The 25,325-nt window shown below is 35.4% G+C and overlaps 1 protein-coding gene across 4 annotated transcripts in view; it reads left to right on the plus strand.

The window, feature by feature from the left end:
- ERCC6L2 (ERCC excision repair 6 like 2) overlaps positions 1-25,325 on the plus strand; it is a 139,217-nt gene that overhangs the window by 17,705 nt on the left and 96,187 nt on the right. For all 4 annotated transcript variants that reach the window (XR_006966298.1, XM_047103100.1, XM_047103092.1 and 1 more), the window contains exon 3: positions 20,685-20,804. Coding sequence is in view for 3 of the 4 variants with exons in the window: in XM_047103100.1 (XP_046959056.1) it covers positions 20,685-20,804 (120 nt within the window). In the remaining variant the exon portion in view is untranslated. The remainder of the gene's footprint in view (positions 1-20,684; positions 20,805-25,325) is intronic.

Below are 25,325 nucleotides of genomic sequence, written 5' to 3' on the forward strand. Positions count from 1 at the left end.
GCTGAAGTCGGACGCTTAACTGACTGAGCCACCCAGGTGCCCCATCTCGTAATATTCTTTAATTATTGTTTCAATGTTTATTTATTTTTTGGGACAGAGAGAGACAGAGCATGAACGGGGGAGGGGCAGAGAGAGAGGGAGACACAGAATCGGAAACAGGCTCCAGGCTCTGAGCCATCAGCCCAGAGCCCGACGCGGGGCTCGAACTCACGGACCGCGAGATCGTGACCTGGCTGAAGTCGGACGCTTAACCGACTGCGCCACCCAGGCGCCCCTAATTATTGTTTTTATATCTGCTGTGTTGGTTTTGATGTTTCCTCTTTCATTCTTGATTTTATTTATGTGGGTCCTTTCCTTTTTCTTTATGATCAAATTGGCTAGGGTTTTATCAATTTTGTTAATTCTTTCACAGAACCAGCTTCTAGTTTCATTGATCTATTCTACTGTTTTCTTTTCTTTTCTTTTCTTTTCTTTTCTTTTCTTTTCTTTGTTTTTGTTTCAATAGCATTGATTTCTGCTCTAATCTTTATTGCTTACTGCCTTCTCCTGGTTTTGAGTTTTATTTGCTGTTCTTTTTCCAGCTCTTTAAGATGTAAGGTGTAAGGTTAGGTTGTGTATCTGAGACCTTTCTTCCTTCTTTAGGAAGACCTGGATAGCTATATACTTCCCTCTTATGACCACCCATTGCTGCGTCCCAGAGGTTTTGGTCTGTGATGTTAGCATTTTCATTGGCTTCCATGAACTTTGTAATTTCCTCTTTAACTTCTTGGGCTAGCCCATTCATTCTTCAGTAGGATATTCTTTAGGCCCCAAGTATTTATTGTCTTTCCACATTTTTTCTTGTGGTGGATTTCAAGTTTCATAGCATTGTGGTCTAAAAATATGCATGGTATGATCTCCATCTTTTTGTATTTGTTGACAGCTGATTTGTGTCCCAGTATGTGATCTATTCTGGAGAATGTTCCATGTGCACTAGAGAAGAATGTGCACTGCTTTAGGATGAGAATGTTCTGTATATATCTGTTAAGTCCATTTGGTACAGTATGTCATTCAAAGCCATTGTTTCCTTGTTGATTTTCTGCTTAGATGATCTGCCCGTTGCTATAAGTGGGATGTTGAGGTCTCCTACTATTACGGTATTATTATCAATGAGTTTCTCTATGTTTGTCATTAATTGATTTATACATTTGAGTGCGCCATATGTGGAGCATAAATGTTTATAATTGTTAGATCTTCTTGGTGGATAGGCCCCTTAAAATGATATAATGTCCTTCTTCATCCCTTGTTAGAGTCTTTATTTTAAAATATAGATTGTCTGATATATGTATGGCTAATCCACCTTCTTTTGGTGATCATTTGTATGATAGATGGTTCTCCATCCCCTTAGTTTCAATCTGAAGGTGTGTTTAGGTCTAAAATGGGTCTCTTGTAAACAGCATATAGATGGATCTTCTTTTCTTAGCCTTCTGATTGGAGTGTTTAGTCCATTGATGTTTAGAGTGAGTACTGAAAGATATGAATTTATTGCCATTATGTTACCTGAAGAGTTGGAGATTATGGTGGTGTTCTCTGGTCCTTTCTAGTCTTTGTTGCTTTTGGTCTTTTTTTTTTCCTATCTTTTCCCCCTTCAGAAAGTCCCCCTTAAAATTTCTTGCAGGGCTAGTTTGGTGGTCACAAACTCCTTTAATTTTTGTTTGTCTGGGAAACTCTTTTATCTCTCCTATTTTGAATGACAGCCTTGCTGGATAAAGAATTCTTGGCTGCATATTTTTCCGATCAGCACATTGAATATAACCTGCCACTCCTTTCTGGCCTGCCAAGTTTCTGTGGATAGGTCTGGTACGAACCTGATCTGTCTTCCCTTGTAGGTTAAGGACTTTTTTTCCCTTGCTGCTTTCATGATTCTTTCTGTGCCTGAGTATTTTGTGAATTTGACTATGATATGCCTTGTTCATGGTCTGTTTTTGTTGAATCTAACAGGTGTCCTCTGTGCTTCCAGGATTTTGATGTTTGTGTCTTCCCCTGTGTTAGGAAAGTGTTCCATTATGATTTGCTCACTTAAACATACTACCCCTTTTTCTCTCTCTTCATCTTTAGGGGCCCCTATGATTCTAATGTTATTCCTTTGTAATGAGTCACTGAATTCTCTAATTCTTGTATTGTGCTCTTTTGCCTTAGTCTCCCTCTTTTTTTTTTTGCTTCATTATTCTCCATATGTTTGTTCTCTATATTGCTGAATTGCTTCTTTGCTTCATCCATCCTTGTACCGTGGCATCCATTCGAGATTGCATCTGAGTTGTAGCATTTTTGATTTTTATCCTGGCTAGCTTTTACTATCTCCACAGAAAGGGATTCTAATCTGTTTTCAACCCCAGCTAGTATTCTTACTGTTGTGATTCTAAATTCTGGCTCAGACATCTTGCTTGTATCTTTGTTGGTTAAGTGCTTAGCTGTCATTTCTTCTTGTTTTTTCGGGGTGAATTCCTTCATTTCATCATTTTGAAGGAAGAAAAGGAATTAATAAAGTAAAAAAATAATAAAAATTAAACCATTAAAAACAATAAGGAAATCAAATAAAGGATGGGTCTGGTTGTTGAAGGAAACTTGATAGATTAGAGAAAAAAAGGAAAAGATTAAAAAAAAGGGAAAAAAAGTTTGAAAATTTGGAAAAATGAATACAGTAAAACAATAAAATTAGATAATGGAAGTAAAATATAATATAAAAGTTTACAAAAAAGTAAGAAATATAGTAGAAAAAAATTAAAGAAAAATCTTAATAAAAATGGAAAATAAAAATAAATATTTTCCCTTTCTGTATTCAACAATAAGAAAAGAAAAAAAATTGAATAGATGGACCAGCAAACAGAATCAAATATGATTGAAATTACGTTTGGTTTCCCCTAGAAGTCCAACTGTGAAGCACTTTATAGTACATAAACTAAGCAGGCAGAGAGATTTGTATTCCTCAAGGGTGTGGTTGGCCCACTTGGGCAGCACTTAGTGTAATAGCTCCATTCTCCACTAGGTGGCGCTGCTTAGCTTACTGCGGTGGATTGTTGTGCATGTAGGCGTGTATGCTATGTGCATGCACAGGAGGGATGAAAATGGCTTCACCCAGCTACCCAGTATCTAGAATCAGAACTCTGTGCTCTCCCCAGTCAGCAATCAAGCACCCCTCTCCTCTGGCTTCCGTCCACTCCCTGCTTCTACACTGTCCCGCTTCCACACTGTCCATGACCAAGCTATTAGGCTTCCAGGTGGCACCTCCGTCCTGAGTTTTATCTCAGATGGAACTGTTTTTTCCAAACCTCACTTCTGAAGGACTACAGCTTTGACCCGTTCTAACTCTCTGGAGGAGTGTCTCACTGAGTAATGGCTGGGTGCTAGCCCACCCTCAGGAATGTTGGTGAGACCAGGCCATTGCCATGCCCAGAGACTGACTGGGCCTAAGCCCACCCACCCCAGAAAAAGTTCATGGGATTGTGTAGCAGCAGCGTTTCAGGGATTATGGCAAATCACAACACACATGTGGCACCAGTTTTCATCCTTAACGTCCTCACTCCAACACCAGTGAATGTGGCCATTCTCCAGGGTCTGCTGGGACCTTTGCCTGTGGGGAGGCTGCACCACCTCTACCTAATGTTCTCCCAGCAAGGGAACCGCCTCTCCCTGTGTGGCCCAAGGACCCCTCGGATTGTTCTCCCAGGGATTCACCCTTCCCACCAGAGCACTGCCAGGTATCAAGCTGCGGAGTTTCAGACTTTGCGCTCCCTCTGTTTATAGAGTCTTAGTGGAATTTAAACCCTCTCCTTTATCCTTTCTCCTTTTTTTTGTTCAGTTCCTGTGGCTGTTTTCACTCTTTTTCTCTCCAGTTGCTTTGGGGGGGGGGGTTGCTTTTCCCATACTCTCCCCCTGTGTTTATCCTCTCTTTGCAAGCAAAAATAGATCCCTGCCCTCTGTGTCTTCTCTCTCCCCCAGTTCACTTCTACCTGCTGAGTTCTGTGGTTCAGGTTGTGCAGATTGTTGTGTTAATCCTCAAATCAGGTTTGTAGGTGTGCAAGATGATTTAGTGTTGATTTGGCTACATTTTGGGGAGGAGAGGTGGAAAAAAAACTTCCATGCTGTTCCACCATCTCAGCCCCTCGTCCTCTATCTGTTTTATTTTATTTTTTTTAATGTTTGTTTATCTTTGAGAGAGACAGAGGCAGAATGTGAGTGGGTTAGGGGCAGAGAGAGAGGGAGACACAGAATCGGAAGCAGGCTCCAGGCTCCGAGCTGTCAGCACAGAGCCTGACATGGGCCTCAAACTCACAAAGCACAAGATCATGACCTGAGCTGAAGTCGGACGCTCAACCAACTGAGCCACCCAGGCGTCCCTATCTGTTTTATTCTTGATAGCCCAATGAGGTTTATTGATTTTGTTGATCTTTTCAAAGTACTAACTTTAAGCTTTTTCTTTGTTTTTCTTTTCTTTCTTTCTTTCTTTCTTTCGTCCTTTTTTTTTTTTTTTTGGTATTTCATGAATTTTTGCAATTATTTCTTTTATTTTCCTATTACTTACTTTGGATGTATTTTGCTCTTGAATTTCTAGCTTATTAAAGTAGAACCTTGGGTCATTAATTTCATACCTATCTTCTTATTCCCTAAATTTATGTCCAAACTTTGCTTTATCTATATTTCATACATTTTGATGTTATATTTTCATTTTCATATAATTCAAATTATTTTCTAATTTTTCTTGTGATTTTTTCCTTTGGTCCTTGAATTATTTACAAGTGTTTGATTTGCCAGTATTTATTCTTTTTTAAGATATTTCATCATTGATTTCTAATTCCATAGTGTTTACAGAATACATTCTCCAAGTTGTCAGCATTTTGAAAATTTTATTGAGGGTTTTTTTAATGGTCCATTTTATTGAATATAGTATGTACATTTGAAGAGAAAATGCATTTTTCAGTTATAGTGTTCTATAAATTAGCAAATCAAGGTAATTGATAATGTTCAGATTTTCTATGTTTTTAGTATTACTGAGAGAGGGAGGTTAAAATCTATGATTGTGGGTTTGTCTATTTCTCCCTTTAATTTTGTCAATTTCATTTTCATGTATTTTGAAATTATGTTACTAGGGTTATAAATATTTATAATCATTGTATCTTCAATCAGGAATTGAGTCTGCTATTATTATGAAATGTCTATTTCTGGTAATGCTATTTGAAATCTACTTTATCTGATATAAAGATAACCACTCCAGTATTCTTATGCTTGCTGTTTGCAAAGTATGCTTTTTTACAGTCCTTTACTTCAAGCTTTCTGTGTATTTGTGTTTTTAAAGTGTGTCTCATGTAGCAGAAATAAACAAAATAGAAACTTAAAACAGACACACACAGACACACACACACACACACACACACACACACACACACACAATAGAACAGATCAATGAAACCAGAAGCTGGTTTTTTTAAAAGATAAAAAAAAATTGATAAACCTTATCTGGACTTATCAAAAGCAAACAGAAAACAACAACAAAAAAAGAGGACTCAAATAAACAGCATCATAAATGAAAGAGGATAAATAATTGACACAACAGAAATACAAAGGATTGTAAGAGAATATTATAAAAATTATATGCCAACAAATTGGACAACCTAGAAGAAATGGATAAATTTCTAGAAACATGTAACCTCCCAAAACTGAATCAGGAAGGATGCAAAAATTTGAACAGACCTATTACCAGCAATAAAATTGAATCAGTAAAAAAAAAACCCAAAAAGCTCCCAACAAACAAAAATCCAGGACCAAATGTCTTCATAGGTGAATTCTACCAAACATTTAAAGAAGAGTTAATACCTATTCTTCTCAAACTATTCCAAAAAATAGAACCGCAAGGGAAACTTCCAAATCCATTCCATGAGGTCAGCATTATCCTGATACCAAAACAAGATAAAAACACTGCAGAAATGAGAACTACAGGCCAATATTTCTGATGACTATAGATGCAAAATTCCTCAACAAAATATTAACCAAATTCAACAATACATTAAAAAGATCATTCACTACAATCAAGTTGGTTTTATTCCCAGGATGCAAGAGTGGTCCAATATTCACAAATCGATTAATGTGATACATCACATCAATAAGAGAAAGTATAAAAACCATATCACTTTAATAGATGCAGTAAAACATAAAAGCATTTGACAAAGTACAATATCCATTTATGACAAAAACCCTCAACAAAGTAGATCTAGAGGGAACATACCTCAGCATAATAAAGGCCATATATGAAAAACCCACAGTGAGCATCATACTCAATGGGAAAAAAACAAGAGCTTTTCCCTTAAGGTTAGGAACAAGACAAAGAGTTCACTCTTACCACTTTTATTTAACATAGTCCTGAAAATTCTAGCCACAACAATGAGGTAAGAAAAGGGACTAAAAGTCATCCAGTTGGTAAGGAGGAAGTAAAATGTTCCCTATTTGCAGATGCCATGATACTATATATAAAATACCCTAAAGATTCCACCAAAAAAACTAGAACTGGTAAAGGAATTCAATAAGGCCAGAGGATACAAAAATAAATATATTGAAGTCTGTCACATTTTTAAAAAATATTTATTTTTGAGACACAGCGTGAGCAGGGGAGGGGCAGAGAGAGAGGGAGACACAGAATTTGAAGCAGGCTCCAGGCTCTGAGCTGTCAGCACAGAGCCCGACATAGGGCTTGAACTCACAAATTGTGAGATCATGACCTGAGCCGAAGTTGGACACAACTGAGTAAGTCACCCAAGTGCTCCTGTCACATTTCTGTACACCACAAATGAAGCAGCAGAAAGAGAAATTTAAACTATTCCATTTACAATTGCATCAAAAATCATAAAATACCTAGGAATAAACTTAACCAAGGGGATGAAAGACCTATAGTCTAAAAACTATAAAATATTGATGAAAGAAATTGAAGATGACACAAACAAATGGAAAGACATTCCATGCTCATGGATTGGAAGAACAAATATTGTTAGAATGTTCTTACTACACAAAGCAATGTACAGATGTAATGCAATCCCTATCAAAATACCACCAGCATTTTTTCATAGAACTAAAACAGACCTAAAATTTGTGCAGAACCAAAGAAGACCCTGAATAGCCAAAGCAACCTTGAAAAAGAAAAAAATCTGGAGGTATCACAATTCCAGACTTCAAGTTATACTCCAAAGCTGTACTAAGCAAAACAGTATGGTGCTGGTACAAAAACAGACACATAGATCAACGGAACAGGATAGAAAACCCAGAAACAAACTCACAATTATATGGCCAAATAATCTTCAACAAAGATGGCAAGAATATGCAGTGGGAAAAAGTCTCTTCAACAAATAGTGTTGGGAAATCTTGACAGGTACATGCAAAAGAATGAAACTGGACTACTATCCACACCAGACACAAAAATAAACTCAAAATGAATTAAGGACCTAAATGTGAGACCTGAAACCATAAAAATTCTAGAAGACAGTACAGGCAGTACTGTAATTTCTCTGACATTGGTTGTAACAATATTTTTCTAGATGTGTCTCCTGTGGCAAGGGAAACAAGCAAAAATAAACTATTGGGACTAAATCAAAATAAGCTTCGGCACAAGAAAGGAAACAGTCAACAAAACTAAAAGTCAACCTGCTTAATGGCAAAAGATACTTGCAAATGACAGAAAGAAAGGATTTGTATCCAAAATCTGTCAAGAACCTTTAAAACACAACACCAAAAAAATGAGTAATCCATTTAAAGTGGGCAGAAGACATGAACAGACATTTCCCCAAGGAAGACCTACAAATGGCCAACAGACATATGAAATATTCTCATCCTCATTCATCATTAGGGAAATGCAAATGAAAAATACACCTTACCCCATCAGAATGGCTAAAACCAAAAACACAAGAAGCAACAAGTGTTGGAGAGGACATGGAGAAAAAGGAACCCTCTTGCACTGTTGGTGGGAATGCAAACTGGTACAGCCACTGTGGAAAACAGTATGGAGGTTCCTCAAAAAATTAAAAATGGAACTACCCTATGATCCACTTATTGTACTACTGGGTATTTACCCAAAGAATACAAAAGCAGTAATTCAAAAGGATATATATACTCCTTGGCACCAAAACAGACACTCAGATCAATGGAACAGAATAGAGAACTCAGAAATGGACCCACAAGTGTATGGCCAACTAATCTTTGACAAAGCAGGAAAGAATATCCAATGGAGTAAAGACAATCTCTTCAGCAAGTGGTACTGGGAAAACTGGACAGCAACATGCAGAAGAGTGAACCTGGACCACTTTGTTACACCATACACAAAAATAAACTCAAAATGGATGAAAGACCTAAACATAAGACAGGAAGCCATCAAAATCCTTGAGGAGAAAGCAGGCAAAAACCTCTTTGACTTTGCCTGTAGCCACTTCTTACTCAATACGTCTCCAGAGACAAGGGAAACAAAAGTAAAAATGAACTATTGGGACTTCCTCAAAATAAAAAGGTTCTGCACAGTGAAGGAAACTATCAGCAAAACTAAAAGACAACCGAAGGAATGGGAGACGATAGTTGCAAATGACATATCAGATAAAGAGTTAGTATCCAAAATCTGTAAAGAACTTATCAAACTCAACACCCCAAAAAACAAATAATCTGGTGAAGAAATGGGTAAAAGACATGAATAGACACTTCTTCAAAGAAGACATCCAGATGGCCAACAGACACATGAAAAAAATGCTCAACATCACTCATCATCAGGGAAATACAAGTCAAAACCACAATGAGATATCACCTCACACCTGTCAGAATGGCTAACGTTAACAACTCAAGCAACAACAGATGTTGGTGAGGATGTGGAGAAAGAAGATCTCTTTTGCACTGCTTGTGGGAATGCAAACTGGTGCAGCCACTCTGGAAAACAGTGTGGAGGTTCCTCAAAAAATTAAAACTAGAACTACCCTATGACCCAGCAATTGCACTACTAAGTATTTATCCAAGGAATACAGGTATGCTGTTTCAAAGGGACACATGCACCCCAATGTTTATAGAAGCCCTATCAACAATAGTCAAAGTATGGAAAGAGCCCAAATGTCCATCGATGGATGAATGGATAAAGAAAAGGTGCTATATACATACAATGGAGTATTACTCAGCAATCAAAAAGAATGAAATCTTGCCATTTGCAACTACGTGGATGGAACTGGAGGATATTATACTAAGCGAAATTAGAGAAAGACAACTATCATATGACTTCACTCATGTGAGGACTTTAAGACACAACAGATGAACATAAGGGAAGGGAAGCAAAATACTATAAAACGGAGGGGGACAAAACATAAGAGACTCTTAAATATGGAGAACAGAGGGTCACTGGAGGGGTTGTGGGGGGGGATGGGCTAAATGGGTAAGGGGCATTCAGGAATCTACTCCTGAAATCATTATTGCACTATATACTAATTTTGATGTAAATTAAAAAAATAAAATTAAAAAAAAGGATATATACACTCTTATGTTTATTGCAGCATTATTTACAATAGCCAAATTATGGAAGCAGCCCAAGCATCCATCGAAAGATGAATGGATGAAGATGTGTACACACATGTGTGCACACGCGCGCACACACACACACACATACACACAATGGAATATTATTCAGCCATAAAGAATGAAATCTTGCCATTTGCAACAACACAAATAGAGATAGAGAGTATAATGCTAAGTGAAGTAGTCAGTCAGAGAAAGACAAATACCATATAATTTCACTCATGTGGAATTTAAGAAAACAACCAAAGGGAAAAAAAGACAAGCCAAAAAACAGACTTTTAACTAGAAAGAACAAACAGGTGGGTTACCAGAGGGGAGGAGGGTGGGTGGATAGGTGAAGGAGAGTAAGAATACACTCATCTTGATTATGAGCACTGAATAATACATAGATTTGTTGAATTAGTATATTATACATGTGAAAATAATATAACACTGTATGCTAACTATACTGGAATTAAAATTTAAAAAAAATAAAGCATGTTTCTTATAGATCAATCTTTATCCATTCTGGCAATCTTTGATATTTAATTGGAGTGTTTAGTCCATTTACATTTAATTTAACTTCTATTATGTTTGTATTTGTACATACCATTTTATCATTTGTTATTTATTTGAACTCTGTTTTCTGTTTTACTCTTCCTCCATTCATGCTTTCTTTTGGTTTGATAAGATATTAAAAATTTTTGATTTCAGTTCTTCTATTGGCTTTTTAACTATACCTTCTACATTTTTTTGGTGGTTGAACTAGTGATAAAAATATCCATTCCCAACGTTTCACAATGTGCTTAAAGTTAATAATGTAGCACTTCATGTAAAATGTAATTATCTTGTAATGAAATAGATTGTCCTATTCTTATTTTAAGGAAATTAATGTTAGGAAAGCTAAGTGTAATATCTAAGATACCTAACTAATAACTATCCAATATCTAAATTTTGAAGATTAAACCAAATTTACATTCCCAGAATCAGTCCAACTTGGTTTTGGTCTGTATTTCTTTTTTATATTTCTGGGTTACATTTGTTAATATCTTAAGAGTTTTGCTTCTGTGTAAGAAAAATTGGCATGTAAATCTCCTGCATATAATATTCTTGTCATATTTTCTTATCAAAATCATATTCAATTCATAAAACGAGTTGAGACCACTTCTTCCTTTCTAACACCTGGAAGAGTTTAAGACTGGCATTACATCTTTCTTAAGGATTGGTAGACTTTATTGGTGAAACCATTTGATCTTTAGTTTTCTTTGTGTAAGGTTTATAATTATGTATTTAGATTTCTTTAATAGTTTTATGAATATGTAAATTTTCTCTTTTTTCTTGTGTCAGTGTTGATAAGTTCTGTTCCTCCATTTTTTCTAAATTTTCAGTTGTTGGCATGACATTATTTACTATATCCTGTGTGTGTGTGTGTGTGTGTGTGTGTGTGTGTGTGTGTGTGGTGTGTTGTGTGTTTGCTTCTTCTCTTAGTTTTTACTTCTTTATTAATTTTCTAGGTCTTTTTAAATAAATTCTTTCATGGAATGATCATTTGGCTGTGTTGATCCTTTTTATAATATATGCTTTTTCACTTATTGTGTTCATAATTGTTTTTTTTGTGTGTGTGTGTGTTATGTTTTCTGCATTTTTATAGATTTTTGAAGTAGATTCTTAGATACCTTATTAACAGCTTCTTTTTTTTCCTATTATAGACATTTATGTCCCTAAAACATGATTTTAGGTGTATTCAAGTTTATTATGTAATTAATATGTAATTTAATATGTAATCTCAATTGTGAGATTAGAAGTAAATTCTACTTTAAATTTTATTTCTTCTTTGAAGTATATTTCTTCACAAATATTTGTGGATTTACTTCTTATACCTTTGTTATTTCTAGTTTCTTGCATCAAATAACATATTCTATATGATTTCTGTTGAAATGTGTTAGAGTATTCATATTTGCTCTATGATCTTGTATGATATTTTGTTAAATATTTCATTTACACTTTAGTTTTTTGCTTTTTTAGGTTAATTTAAATTTTTTCTAATTTTTTTTTTTAATTTTAGGGAGAGAGAGAGCATGCATAAGTGGGGTAGAGGAGCAGAGGGAGAGAGAGAATTTTAAGCATGCTCCATGCTCAGTGCAGGGCCTGATGCAGGACTTGATCTCACAACCCTGGGATCATGATCTGAGCTGATTAAGAGTAAGATGCTCAACCAACTGAGCCACCCAGGTGTCCCTTTTAATTTTTTTTTTTTAGAGAGAGAGAGAGCTTAAGCAGGGGAGAGGCACAGAGGGAGAGAGACAGAGAGAGAGAGGGAGAGAGAGAGAGAGAGACAGAGAGAATCTTAAGCAGGCTCCACACTCAGTACAGAGCTTGATGTGGGGCTCGATCCCATAACCCTGGAATCATGACATGAGCCTAAATCAAGAGTCAGATGCTTAACTGACTGAACCACTCAGGCATTTCTTTTTATTTTTATTCATTTATTTTTTTTTAGAGAGAATAATGTGTACTTTAAATGAAACTGTGTTTTGCAATTGTGTACAGTATTTGATCAGATGTTCATTAGGTCAAATTTGCTAACCATCTTTCTCAAATATTCTGTATCTTTACTGATTACTTTGTTTGTTCTTATGGAGTTATTTCAAAATCTACCATTGTGCTTGTGGATTTGTCTACTCGTTTCAGTAAATTTTTCTTTTGTTTAACAATTTACACTTCTTAGATCTTCCAAGTGAATTAAAATTTTAAATCAATATCAAAGCTTAAAGTGTGTCCTTTTAATTTAGTGATGTTTTTGCCTTAGAATCTATTCATACAGCTGTATCAGCTTGCTTTTGGTTTTTATTCAAATGGTCCTTTTTAATTTTTATACTTACAACTTCATCCCTTGTTTTAAATGTTTTTGTGTAAATGGCATGTATATTTTATGGATCTGACAATCTTTGTCTTTTAATTGGAACACTTAGTCCTTCCATGTAATGTGCTTTCAATATATTTGGATTTAAGCCTACTATTTTACTATTACTTTTTATTTGTTGCATTCTACCTATGTTTATTTGCATCCTCTTTTTTGCCCCCTTATGGGTAGATTTTTTTTAAGTTTATTTATTTATTTTAGAAGACAGGCAGAGAGCATGAGCATGGGTGGGACAGAGAGAGAGGGAGAGAAAAACTCCCAAGCATGACCATGCTCATGAACCATGAGATCATGACCTGAACCAAGATCAAGAGTCAATGCCTAACCAACTGAGCCACCCAGGTGCCCCTTGAATAGATTATTTCATATTATTCTGTTATTTCTCGCTTAATAGGTTAGTACTTATACATTGATGTTTTCCTTCTAGAGATTATAAGACATGTTTCACTAATCAAAATCTAATATAAATTAGTATTTATTATTTCCTCCTGGACAGCATAAGTACCTCAGAATATTATAACTTCATCGGACCCTTTCTGACTCATATACATTTGTTGTCATATGTTTCAATACTTTTATTTCAAGAAGACATTTTAGTTTTGTTTAATAATATCAAAATATATTTATATTTTCTACGTATTTACCATTTTTGTTGCTCTTAATTTTTTCTTGCATCACTGAATGTCTACATAGGATAATTTTCCTTGTGCCTGAAAACATCCTTTAGTTATTTTCCTTAGTGTGACTCTTTTGATTAGAAATTTGTTCAGGTTTTGTTGTCTGAAAATATCTTCATCTTTATTCTTGAATGATATCTTCACTGGGTATAAAAATAGGTTGTTTTATTTTCTTTACTATTTTGAAAATATCTATCATACAGTGCCTTTCATTTTTTTTTCTGGAAGGTCAGCTGCTTTGTCCAATTTTTGCTTTTTTGGTAGTTAATCTATTGTGTTTTTCCTCTTGCTACCTTTTTTTAAATTTAAATTTTAGGTAACATACAGTGCAATATTGGTTTCAGGAGTAGAATTCAGTGATTTATCACTTATGTACAACGCCCAGTGCTCATCACATTCAGTGCCCTCCTTAATACCCATCACCCATCTAGGCCATCTTCCACCCTCCTCCTTCCATCAACCCTGTTTGTTCTGTATTCTTAAGTGACTCTTGTGTTTGTTTCCCTGTCTCCTGTTACCCCCCCTTCCCATATGTTCATCTGTTTTGTTTCTTAAATTCCACATATGAGTGAAATCAAATGGTATTTGTCTTTCTCTTATTGACTTATTTTGCTTAGTATAATACGTTCTAGCTCCATCCACATCATTGCAACTGGGAAGATTTCATTCTTTTTGATGGCTGAGTAATATTCCATTGCATATTTATACCATATCTTTATCCATTCATCAGTCAATGGACATTTGGGCTCTCTCTATACTTTTGTTCATAGTGCTGCTATAAACATCGGGGTGCTCATACCCCTTCAAATCTGTATCTTTGTGTTGTTTGGATAAATACCTAATAGTGTACTTCCTGGATCATGGGGTAGTTCTATTTTTAGTTTTTTGAGGAGTTTCCATAGTGTTATCTGGAGTGGTTGCACAAGTTTGCATTCCCACCAACAATGCAAGAAGGTTCCCCTTTCTCTGCATCCTTGCCAACACCTGTTGTTTCTTGTGTTGTTAGTTTTAGTCATTATGACAGGTGTGAGGTGGTATCTTGTTGTGGTTTTGATTTGTATTTTCCTGATGATGAGTGATGTTGAGCATCTTTTCATGTGTCTGTTAGCCACCCGGATGTCTTCTTTGGAAAAATGTCTATTCATTTCTTCTGCCCGTTTCTTAATGGGGTTGTTTGTATTTTGGGTGTTGAGTTTGATAAGTTCTTTATAGATTTTGGATGCTAACCATTTATTAGATATCTTGTTTGCAAATATCGTCTCCCATTCCATAGGCTGCCTTTTAGTTTTATTGATTGTTTCCTTTGCTGTGCAGAAGCCTTTTATCTTGATGAATTCCTGATAGCTCATGTTTGCTTTTGTTTCCCTTGCCTTTGGTGATGTGTCTAGTAAGGAGTTGCTGCAGCCAAGGTCAAAGTGGTGGTTGCCTGTGTTGTCCTCTAGAAGTTTCATGGTTTCCTGTCTCACGTTTGGATCTTTCATCCATTCTGATTTTTTTGTGTGTATGGTATAAGAAAGTGGTCCAGTTTCTTTCTTCTACATGTTTGCCATCCAGTTTTCCCAAAGCCATTTTTTGAAGAGACTGTCTTTTTTCCATTGGATATTCTTTCCTGCTTTCCTGTTGAAGATTAGTTGACCATATAGTTGTGGGTCCATTTCTAGGTTTTCTATTCTGTTCTCTTGATCTGTGTGTTTTGTGCCAGTACCATTCTGTCTTGATGACTGCAGCTTTGTAATATAGCTTGAAATCCTCAATTGTGATGTCTCCAGTTTTGTTTTTCTTTTTTCAAGGTTGCTTTGGCTAATTTGGGTCTTTGTGGTTCCATACAAATTTTAAGATTGTTTGTTCTATCTCTGTGAAAAATGCTGGTGGTATTTTGATAGGGATTACATTAAATGTATAGATTGCTTTCAGTACTATAGAAATTTTAACAAAGTTTGTTTGTCCAATCCATGAGCATGGAATGCTTTTTCATTTACTGGTGTATTCTTCAATTTCTTTCATAAGTGTTCTATAGTTTTTGGATCTTTTACCTCTTTAGTTTTATTCCTAGATATCTGATTGATTTTGGTACAATTGCAAATGGGATTGATTTCTTGAATTCTTTTTTTGCTGCTTCGTTATTTGTGTATAGACATGCGGCAGATTTCTGCATGTTGATTTTATATACTGCAACTTTGCTGAACTCATGTATTAGTTCTAGCAGTTTGTTTTTGGAGTCTTTGGGGTTTTCTACATAAAATATCATGTCATCTGCAAACAGTGAAAGTTTGACTTTTTTCTTGTCAATATGGATGGCTTTTCTTTCTTTTTGTCAGATTGCTGAGGCTAAGACTTCCAGTACTATCTTAAATAGTAATGGTGAGAATAGACATCCTTGTCTTGTTCCTGACCATAGAAGGGAAGACTCTCAGTTTTCCCCACTGAGGATGATGTTGACTGTGGGGTTTTCATCTGTGGTCTTTATGATGTTGATGTGTGTTCCATCTATCCTTTGTATGATGAGGGTTTTCGTCAAGAATGGATGCTGTATTTCGTCAAATGATTTTTCTGTATCTGTTGACAGGATCATATAGTTTTTATTCTTTCTTTTATTAATGTGGTATATCATGTTGATTGATTTGTGAATATTGAACCAGCCCTGAAGCCTGGTAATAAATCCCACTTGATCGTGGTGAATAATTCTTCTAATATACTGTTGAATTCAATTTGCTAGTATTTTTTTTTTAATTTTTTAAGTTAAAAAATGTTTTATGTTTATTTATTTTGAGAGAGACAGAGAGAGTGAGAGAGCGTGAGCAGGGCAGGGGCAGAGAGGAGAGAGAGAGAATCTAAAGCAGGATCTGCACTGTCAGCACAAAGCCTGATGTGGGGGCTCTGTCAGTGCAGAGCCTGACATGGAGCTCAATCCCATGAACCGAGGATCATGACCTGAGCCAAAATCAGGAGTCAGACACTGAACTGATTGAGCCATCCAGGTGCCCCTTGATTTGCTAGCAGTAATTGAGAATTTTTGCATCCATGTTCATCAGAGATATTGACTTGTAATTTTCCTTTTCAGAGGGATCTTTGGTTTTGGAATTAAGGTAATGTTGGCTTCATAGAAGGAGTTTGGAAGTTTTCCTTCCATTTCTATTTTTTGGAACAGTTAGAAAAGAATAGGTATTAACTGTTCTTTAAGTGTGTGATAGAATTCCCCTGAGAAGCCATCTAGCCCAGGACTCTTGTTTGTTGGGAGGTTTTTGATTACTGATTCAATTTCTTTGCTGGTTTTCTTCCTGTTTTAGTTTTGGTAGTTGTGAGTTTCTAGGGATTTTTCCATTTCTTCCAGATTGCCCAGTCTGTTGACATATAATTTTTCATAGTATTCTCTTATAATTGCTTGTATTTCTGTGATGTTGTGATCTCTCCTCTTTCATTCATTATTTTATCTGTTTGGGTCCTTTCTCTTTTCTTTTTGATAAGTCTGGATCTGGGGTTATCAGTTTTATTCTTTCAAAGAACCAGCTCTTAGTTTTGTTGCTCTGTTCTGTTTTTTGTTTGTTTCTATATCATTTATTTTTGCTCTAATCTTTATTATTTCCCTTCTTCTGCTGGCTTTAGGCTTTATTTGCTGTTCCTTTTCTAGCTCTCTTACGTGTAAGATTAGGTCATGTATTTGAAACCTTTATGGCTTCTTGAGATAGGCCTTAATTGCAGTATGCCTTTGCTGCATCAAAAAGGGTTTGGACTATCATGTTTTCATTTTCATTTGCTTCTGTATATATTTTTTTTCTTTTTTAATATACTGGTTAACTCATTCATTCTTGGGTCAGATGTTCTTTAACTTCCATGTATTTTAGAGCTTTCCACATTTGTGGTTGACTAAGTTTAAGTTTGATAGCATTGTGATCTGAAAATATGCATGGTAAGATCTTGGTCTTCTTGTACTTTTTAAGGGCTGATTTGTGACCCAGTATGTGGTCTGCTCTGGAGAATGTTCCTTGTGCACTCAAAAAGGATGTGTATTCTGCTGCTTTAGGATGAAATCTTCTGAATATATCTGCTAACTCCATCTGGTCCAGTGTGTTATTCAAAGCTGTTGTTTCCTTGTTGGTTTTCTGCTTAGATGATCTGTCCATTGCTCCTACTATCAGTGTTAAAGTCTCCTACTATCAGTGTATTATTTTCAATGAGTTTGTTTATGTGTTACTAATTGATTTACATATTTGGGTGCATAAATATTTGGGGGGCATAAATATTTACAATTGTTAGATCTTCTTGGTGGATAGACCCCTTAATTATGATATAATGCTCTTCATCTCTTGTTACAGTCTTTATTTTAAAATCTGGTTTCTCATGTAAGTATGGCTACTCCAGCTTTCTTTTGACATCCATGCATGATAGATGGTTCCCCTCATTTTTTATCTGCAGGTGTCTTTAGGTCTTTAGTGAGTCTCTTGTAGGCAGCATATAGTCAGATCTTTATTTTTTATCCATACCCTGTGTCTTTTGATCGGAGCATTTAGTCCATTTATATTCAGAGTGATTATTGAAAGATATGAACTTAGTGCCATTGTGTTGCCTGTTAAGTTGGTGTTTCTGGTGATGCCCTCTGGTTCTTTCTAGCCTTTGTTGTTGCTTTTTGTCTTTTTTTTTCCCCCTCCACTCAGAGTCCCCCATGAAATTTCTTACAGGGCTGGTTTAGTGGTCATGAACTCCTTTAGTTTTTGTTTGTTTGGGAAACTCTTTATCTCTCCTTTTATTCTGCATGAGAGCCTTGTTGGGTAAAGAATTCTTGTCTGCATGGTGCCTGGGGTGGCTCAGTCAGTTAAGCACTCAGGTCATGATCTCACAGTTGGTGAGATTGAGCCCCACATTGGGCTCTGCCCAGAGCCTGCTTGGGATATTCTCTTTCTCTCTTCCCCCACCTTGGTTCCTTCCTTGCTCATACATGCTCTCCTCCCTCAAAATAAATGAATAAACTTAAAAAAAAAAAAGTAAAAATAAAAAAAATAAGTAAAAGGAATAGAAAAAACTGAGAATAAATGAATAAATAATAATAAAAAATAAAGGATAAAAGTAAACAGGAAGCTAGATCCTATTTCCCCTAGAACTGAAGCTTTGTAGCACTCTATGATCAGTAGACTTGGTGCAAACAAGTGTGGGTCTTCTGGGGGAGGAGCCTGCTGTGCTGATTCTCAGGCTGACTTGTTTCAATACAAATGTGCCTCAGGGCGCAAGGGGACAGCACTTGGTGAAGTGGCTCTGACCTTCACCAGGTGGCGCTGTTTTGTTCACTGAAGGCTTTCAGTGCTGAGGGGCGGGATGTATATGGTGGTGCCCCAGTCTCTAGCCCTGGAGCTGAAAATCATGCCCCCTCCTTCAGGGAATGCTCACAGAAGAGCAGTCATTCACCCCCCTTGTGTACCTGGTTTCCAGCAGAACCCTGCGTTCACCCTGCCACCCATGTCTGAGGGTTGTTATTTTTTTGTTTTGTTTTTGTTTTTATCTCAGGAGTTTCAAAACTCCAAATTTTAGGGAATCCCATGGTGCAGACCCACACTGTTCCTCTGGGGGAGAGTCTCAGCGAGCTTTTGCTGGCCTATGTGAGGAAAGTGGTTGCATGACCCTACATAAACCCTTCAACGTTTATGACAAAACAGAGCCAAAAGCTGTCACCCCTGCTTGCTGCCCTCAGCCTGAGTCCCCACTCTTATGCCTAGAAAAAGTGCAGTACATTGGTGCCACCCATTCTTCCTGCGACCCAGGGGATCCTAAGACCACACTGTCACATCTGGGATTCTGCCCAGCTTCACCACCTGAGCACCTTTAAGCCAGGCACATCCCCCATTATAACGTACTTCTAAAATTTCAGATTTTGTGCTCTGCTGCTTATAATACTTTGTGGTAGCCTCCGTAAGTGGCCTCCCTCCCTGCTGCTGTACCTGAAGCTGTCTCCTCCGTATCAACTCTCCACACCTCCTACCTTCCAGAAGGTGGTCACTTTTGTACTTGTAGACTTGCAGTTTTTGTTCTCTCAGACCTCTGATTGACTTCTTGGGTATTCAGAATGATATATAATAACTGTCTAGCTATGTTGGAGGGACAGGACAAGCTTAGGGTTTCTCTACGCCTCTGCCAGCTTAACTCCTGTTCCCCTCTCTTGTTTGTTTTTTTTTTTTTTTTGTCTCAAGTTTTGGCCAGGTTTTCTATGAAACACCTACTTGTGGATTGCTTGTTTGTTTATTTATTTATTACTTGTTTATTGGTTTAATGTTCTTCGTGGATCTAGAATATATGGCTTAATGTTTTCTAAATCAGTTTTTAGAAGTTTTCAGCCTTTATCTCTTCAACTACTTCTCTTACACCATTTTTTTCTTCTGTCATTTGGGATTGAGATTATAGGTAATCATACTCATGTTAAAAACACCTTTCTGGGTTTTTTCCTAATTTTCTGAAAATTTTTTCTTTCGGTTTTAATATTTATATAATTTATCTTTCTAAAGTAATGATTAATTCTTTTCTCCCATATGGATACCTCAAATACTTTCCCCCAACTTTTTTTTTAATGTTTATTTTATTTTTTATTTTTATTTATTTATTTTTTTTAAGTTTATTTTATTTTTGAGAGAGAGCATGTCAGCAGGGGAGGGACAGAGAGGGGGGGAACAGAGGTCCTGAAGCAGGCTCTGGGCTGACAGCAGCAAGCCCAATGTGGGGCTCGAACTCATGAACCATGAGATTATGAGATCATGACCTGACAAAGTCCTACGCTCAACTGACTGAGCCATCCAGGTGCCCCTCCCCCCCAATCTTTACTACAACTCTGCAATATTTATTTTTGCTATTTTCAAGTATTTTTACAGTTATTCTAAGAGGTTAACCATCTTGCCCAAGTTTACATAGCTGCCAGGCAACTAATGCTAAAATCTGAACCAACGTCCAGTTGATTAAATGTTTCTTGCTCTTCATTATGGGGATTATATTTCCTTTATAATGTCTCTTTGTCTTTCTTACTTGATATTTGGAGAATAGCTGTTATTTAAGTGGTGTGTCTATGAGTGAATTGTCTTAGTCTATCCTGAAATAACATTCTATCATTCCATCTATACTTATTAGATAAACAAGTGCACAACTTTATGAGCCAAATATTACTCCCTTAAGGGCTTTGTTTTCTACAGGGAAAAAAGAATGTATATAGTTCATTCTAATAGAATATATGAAGAGATAGTTTCCATGGAGAGAAACAAATAAGGTAATGTCCCGACTGATGAGATCAAGGAAGAATTCATTGAGTAGGTAGAACCTATGGTGGAAGAGACAGCAACATGAAAATTCTTTTATACTATATTGAAGGGTAATGTGTACTGTACATTTAGTTGTTGATATATATAAAGAAAACCAATACTAGTATTTCATGTTGTTTTTCCCTGTAACAAATCTATTTGTACATACTCATATTGTCACTAATTGGGTAGTTAATCATGTAAGCCATGAAATTTGTCCATCTTGAAACATTTACCCAGTAATTGAAACGTTGTTTTTTTTTTTTTTTCTCCCAGGTTATTTCATTTTTGGCTGCAGTTTTGCATAAAAAGGGAACTCGTGAGGATATTGAAAACAACATGCCAGAGTTTTTACTAAGAAGTATGAAAAAGGAAACCCCTTCTATAGCAAAAAAGGTAAGATGTTTAGAAGCATACATCTATTGAAGCTGGTATTAGAAAAGTATATAGAAACTTATAAACATCACACATTATAGTATAAATTTAAAACATAGAATCTAAAGACATTGTTAAAATACTTGTTTTATAGGCCTAATTCTTGAAGGATTATCAATTTCATCCTCAAATTAAGTATGATTGACTCTCAAAATGGGAAAGTACAATTTTAGCTTAAATTGTTTTAGAGGGTTTCAGTCTTTTCCTTGGCTGGATTTACAGGACTTACTTTCATTAATTTGTTAAATTTCCATTGTTGTGTATGTAAAGTTCATTGAAGTCTATTATCCTGTTTTTTATTTATGGGAGAATGAAAGGAAGACAGTTGTAGATGTTGCTAACAAAGGTATGTTAACTGGTAAAGTTGTTAGCAGAGTAATTACATCCTGAAAATATGTAACAAGTTCTTCCTATATCAGGACCATTGAAGTTGGAGTCAGAACAATTAAGGTCTTAACTTATCTTTGCCCATGTGAGTATAAATGCTCTTCATAGCTGTACATCAGCTTTCTCCTCTATAAATATATGTTTTTAGATATCTCATATATGACTCATAAAAATAATATATTTCTAATAAAATAATGAAAGAAAAAGGTGTACTTTTGTGTCTTTTATGTTCTCAGCACCAGGAAACTGGATAGAAATAAAGATGAAGTGATTTTATGAAATCTTTGTTATATTATGGTAATGAATCACTTTCCACAAGTTTTAAAACAGTCTCATCCATAAGTCTTATATATACATAAGATTGTTGAGAAGACCAATTTACTCTTGTCTATCAGTGGGGCAATTTTGTGCAAAATTTTGAGAAGTAATGGCTTATGGTATTATTATTACTTTAAATTTTTTATTATTTTTAATATTATAAATACATCCTATGTCAAATTTAATTTCTTTTTTTAAAACATATTCTTGATGTGTTTTAAATCTTCTAGAGTTCAAGTCCTGTTTTTAGTTGTTATTTGATTCTAAATATCAGTGCAGAGTTTATGAATATCTTATGTCAGTTGTGATAATTAGCAGACAGAGTAAACAGCAGGGAAAAGTAATACTTTAAGTATTTAAAGATATTTATATATAATGTGTATTTGTAATATATATTTATTTAAATTTATATATTTAAATAGGTGCATATATATACACTGGTATTTTTCTATCTCCTTCAGTTCAATTCTTAATTATTTATTTTTCATCTTTCTTATATTCTAATAAATTTCATTAAAGCTGTAAATGTTTTTTTGAGTACTACTTTGGCTGCATTCCATAGTTTTTACTATGTAGTCTTTCAGTATTCTTTTCTAAATTATCTGTGACTCCAGTTATAGCTTTTACTCAAGTACTATTTAATGCAAAGTTTAGGGGCAGCTGTGTGACTCTGTTGGTTAAGTGTCCGACTTTGGCTCAGGTCATGATCTTGCCTGTGCACAGCCTGCTTGGGATTCTCTCTCTCCCGCTCTTTGCCCCTCCCCCACTCACACTTTTTCTCTCTCTCCCAAAATAAATAAATAAACTTAAAAAAAATAAAGCAAAGTGTAAAATTTCCAAGTAAATAGATATCATTGGGGAATGGAGAATGATGGGAGTATTTAGCCTCTATTGTTGATTTCTACTTTCTACTTTTGTTTTTGGGATAATAGGGTTGGTATTGTGTGTGTGTGTGTGGCTAAATCCATGGTCAAGTGTTTTTAATGCTGTGAATATTATGTAGTTTCACTTATTTTAAAATATTTGCTGGGGTGCCTGGGTGGCTCAGTCAGTTAAGTGCCCAACTTTGGCTCAGATCATGATTTTGCAGTCTATGAGTTTGAGCCCTGTGTTGGGCTTTGTGCTGACAGCTCAGAGCCTGAAGCCTGCTTCAGATTCTGTGTCTCCCTCTCTCTCTCTGCCCTTCCCCTACTCAAGCCCTGTCTCTTTGAAAAATAAATAAACATTAATTTTTTTTAATTTTAAATGTTTGCTAGTATTTTGTGCATTCTTTGTTATTATGGCCACATAGTTATAAATATTTCGATCAGGCTTGTTAATTGTATTGTTAAAATTAATGCTTTTCTTTTTTAAATCTATTTGAGCAATTAGATTCTGAGAGAAATGGATTAAATTTCCACTATATCTTTTAGCTTTCTCATTTTTTCTTGCATTTGTATCAGTTTTTTGCTTGTTTAACAACTTTATTATTTGTTTCAAAAATTTTGTGTACTTTTATATTGCTGTCATACTGGATTGATAGTTTATCTGTGTGTAGAATTCTAAATTAAGGATTTTCTCTTAAAACTTGACCAAAATAATTTTATTTTCTTTTGTCACTCCTTGTCATAGATGAGGATTCAATACTGAATTGACTTTTTCCTTGGAAAGGAAATTTTCTTTTTGTTTTAAAGTATATAGGACTTTTTATTCAACCTCGAAATTCAGATATTTCCTTAGCCCAAACACTCACTATGAATTTTGAAGATGTTCTCCTGCTTTGGAAAAATATACACAGTACTTTATGTAGGGGAAGCAGAGTGCTGCTTCTCTGGAGCAGATGATTGGCATAATTGTTTCTCCTTTAATAAATTACTCTGCTATTTCTTTACATTGTTTTCTTAATTTCTTTTTCTCAGTAGTTTATTACTAATGTATAGAAACACAAGTGATTTTTATGTATTGATTTTGTGTCCTGTATATTTACTGAACTTATTTTACTGCGTTCTAAGTGGTTGTTTGTTGTTGTTGTTTGTTTTTGTCATCTTAGGATTTACTACGTGTAATGTCCTCTGCAAACACACATTTTACTTCTTTCTTTACAATTTGAATGCCTTTTGTTTATTTTTCTTGCCTAATTGCTCTGGCTAGGACTTCTAGAAATATGTTGAATAAACTGGGCAAGAATAGGCATTGCGTGTCATCTGTAAGCGATGACTTACAGGAATCTACCCCCAAAACCAAGAACTGAATACACTTTATACTGTATACACTTTATGAATATACTTTATACTGTATACACTTTATGTTAGCCAACTTGACAATAAATTACGTAAAAAAAAAAAAAAAAAGAAGAGGCATCTTTGTCTTGTTACTGATCTTAAGAGGAAAAGTATTCAGCTTTTCACTGTTGAGCATGATGATAACTGTGGGCTTGTCATATATGGGCTTTTTTTTGTTTTGTTTTGTTTTGTTTTGTTTTGTTTTGTTTTGTTTTGTTTTGAGAGAGAGTGCAAGTGAGTGAGGGGAAGAGAGAGATGGGGAGAGAGAGAGAGGGAAGTGGGGCTCACCTGGAGCTCATACCCAAAGTGGGACTTGAGTTCACCCAAAGTGGGGCTCGAGCTCATCTGAAGCAGGGCTGGGGCTCACTCGATATAGGACTCGAAATCACAAACTGTGAGATCATGACCTGAGCCGAAGTTAGATGCTTAATGACTGAGCCACCGAGGTACCCACATGGTCTTTATTTTGTTAAGGTATGTATTCTCTGTGTCCAATTTGTTGAGAGTTTTTATCATTAAAGGATGTTGAATTTTGTCAAATGCTTTTTTTTTGCAATTACTGAAATATGATTTTTATCCTTCATTTTGTTGATGTGATGTATCACATTTATTGATTTTCTTATGTTTGAACTATCAATGCATCTCAGAAACAAATCCCACTTTGATCATGGTGTATGGTCCTTTTAATGGACTGACAAATCTGTTTGTTTAATGTTTTGTTGAGGATTTTTACATCTATAATTTTCTTTTCTTGTGCTATCCTTGTCTTTGATAGCAGGATAACATTAGTCTTGAAAAATGAGTTTAGGATTGTTGAGAAGGATTGACATTACTTATTCAAATATTTGGTAGAATTTGCTAGTGATGCCATCTGGTCCTGGACTTTTCTATGTTGGTAGGTTTTTGGTTATTGATTCAGTTTCTTTACTAATAATTGATCTGTTCAGATTGTCTTTCTTCATGATTCAGTCTTGTTGGGTTATGTATTTCCAAGGAATGTATTCATTTCCTCTGGGTTACCTATTTTGTGGCATATACCTGTGTAATTTTATATGATCCTTTGTATTTCTTTGTTATCAGTGATAAGGTCTCTTCTTTCATTTCTAATTTTGAGTGTTCTCTTTTTTCTTATTCTAGCTAAAGGTTTGCTAATTTTGTTTTTTTTTTTTCAAAGAACCAGCTCTTAGTTTCACTGATCTTCTCTAGTGTTTTTTTAGTCTCTGTTTCATTCATTTCCACTCTGACCTTTGTGGTTGCCTTCTACTAACTTTGGGCTCAATTTGCTTTTCTCTTTATAGTTTCTTGAGGTGTAAAGTTAGGTTGTTTAGTTGAGAATTTTCTTTTTTCTTAATGTAGAAAGTTTTTCTTTTTAGAACTCCTTTTGCTGCATCCCAAAAGTTTTGATATGTGTTTCAATTTTTATTTGTCTTGATTTTTTTTTATTTCCCTTTTGATTTCTTTGGTCCATTCATTATTCAGGAGCATACTGTTTAATCTCCACATTTGTGGATTTTTT

This window comes from Lynx rufus, unplaced genomic scaffold (genome assembly GCF_022079265.1).
Source record: "Lynx rufus isolate CCGP_SWC_20201006 ecotype Redwood Valley unplaced genomic scaffold, mLynRuf1.p SCAF_10, whole genome shotgun sequence".
Lineage (NCBI taxonomy): Eukaryota > Metazoa > Chordata > Mammalia > Carnivora > Felidae > Lynx > Lynx rufus.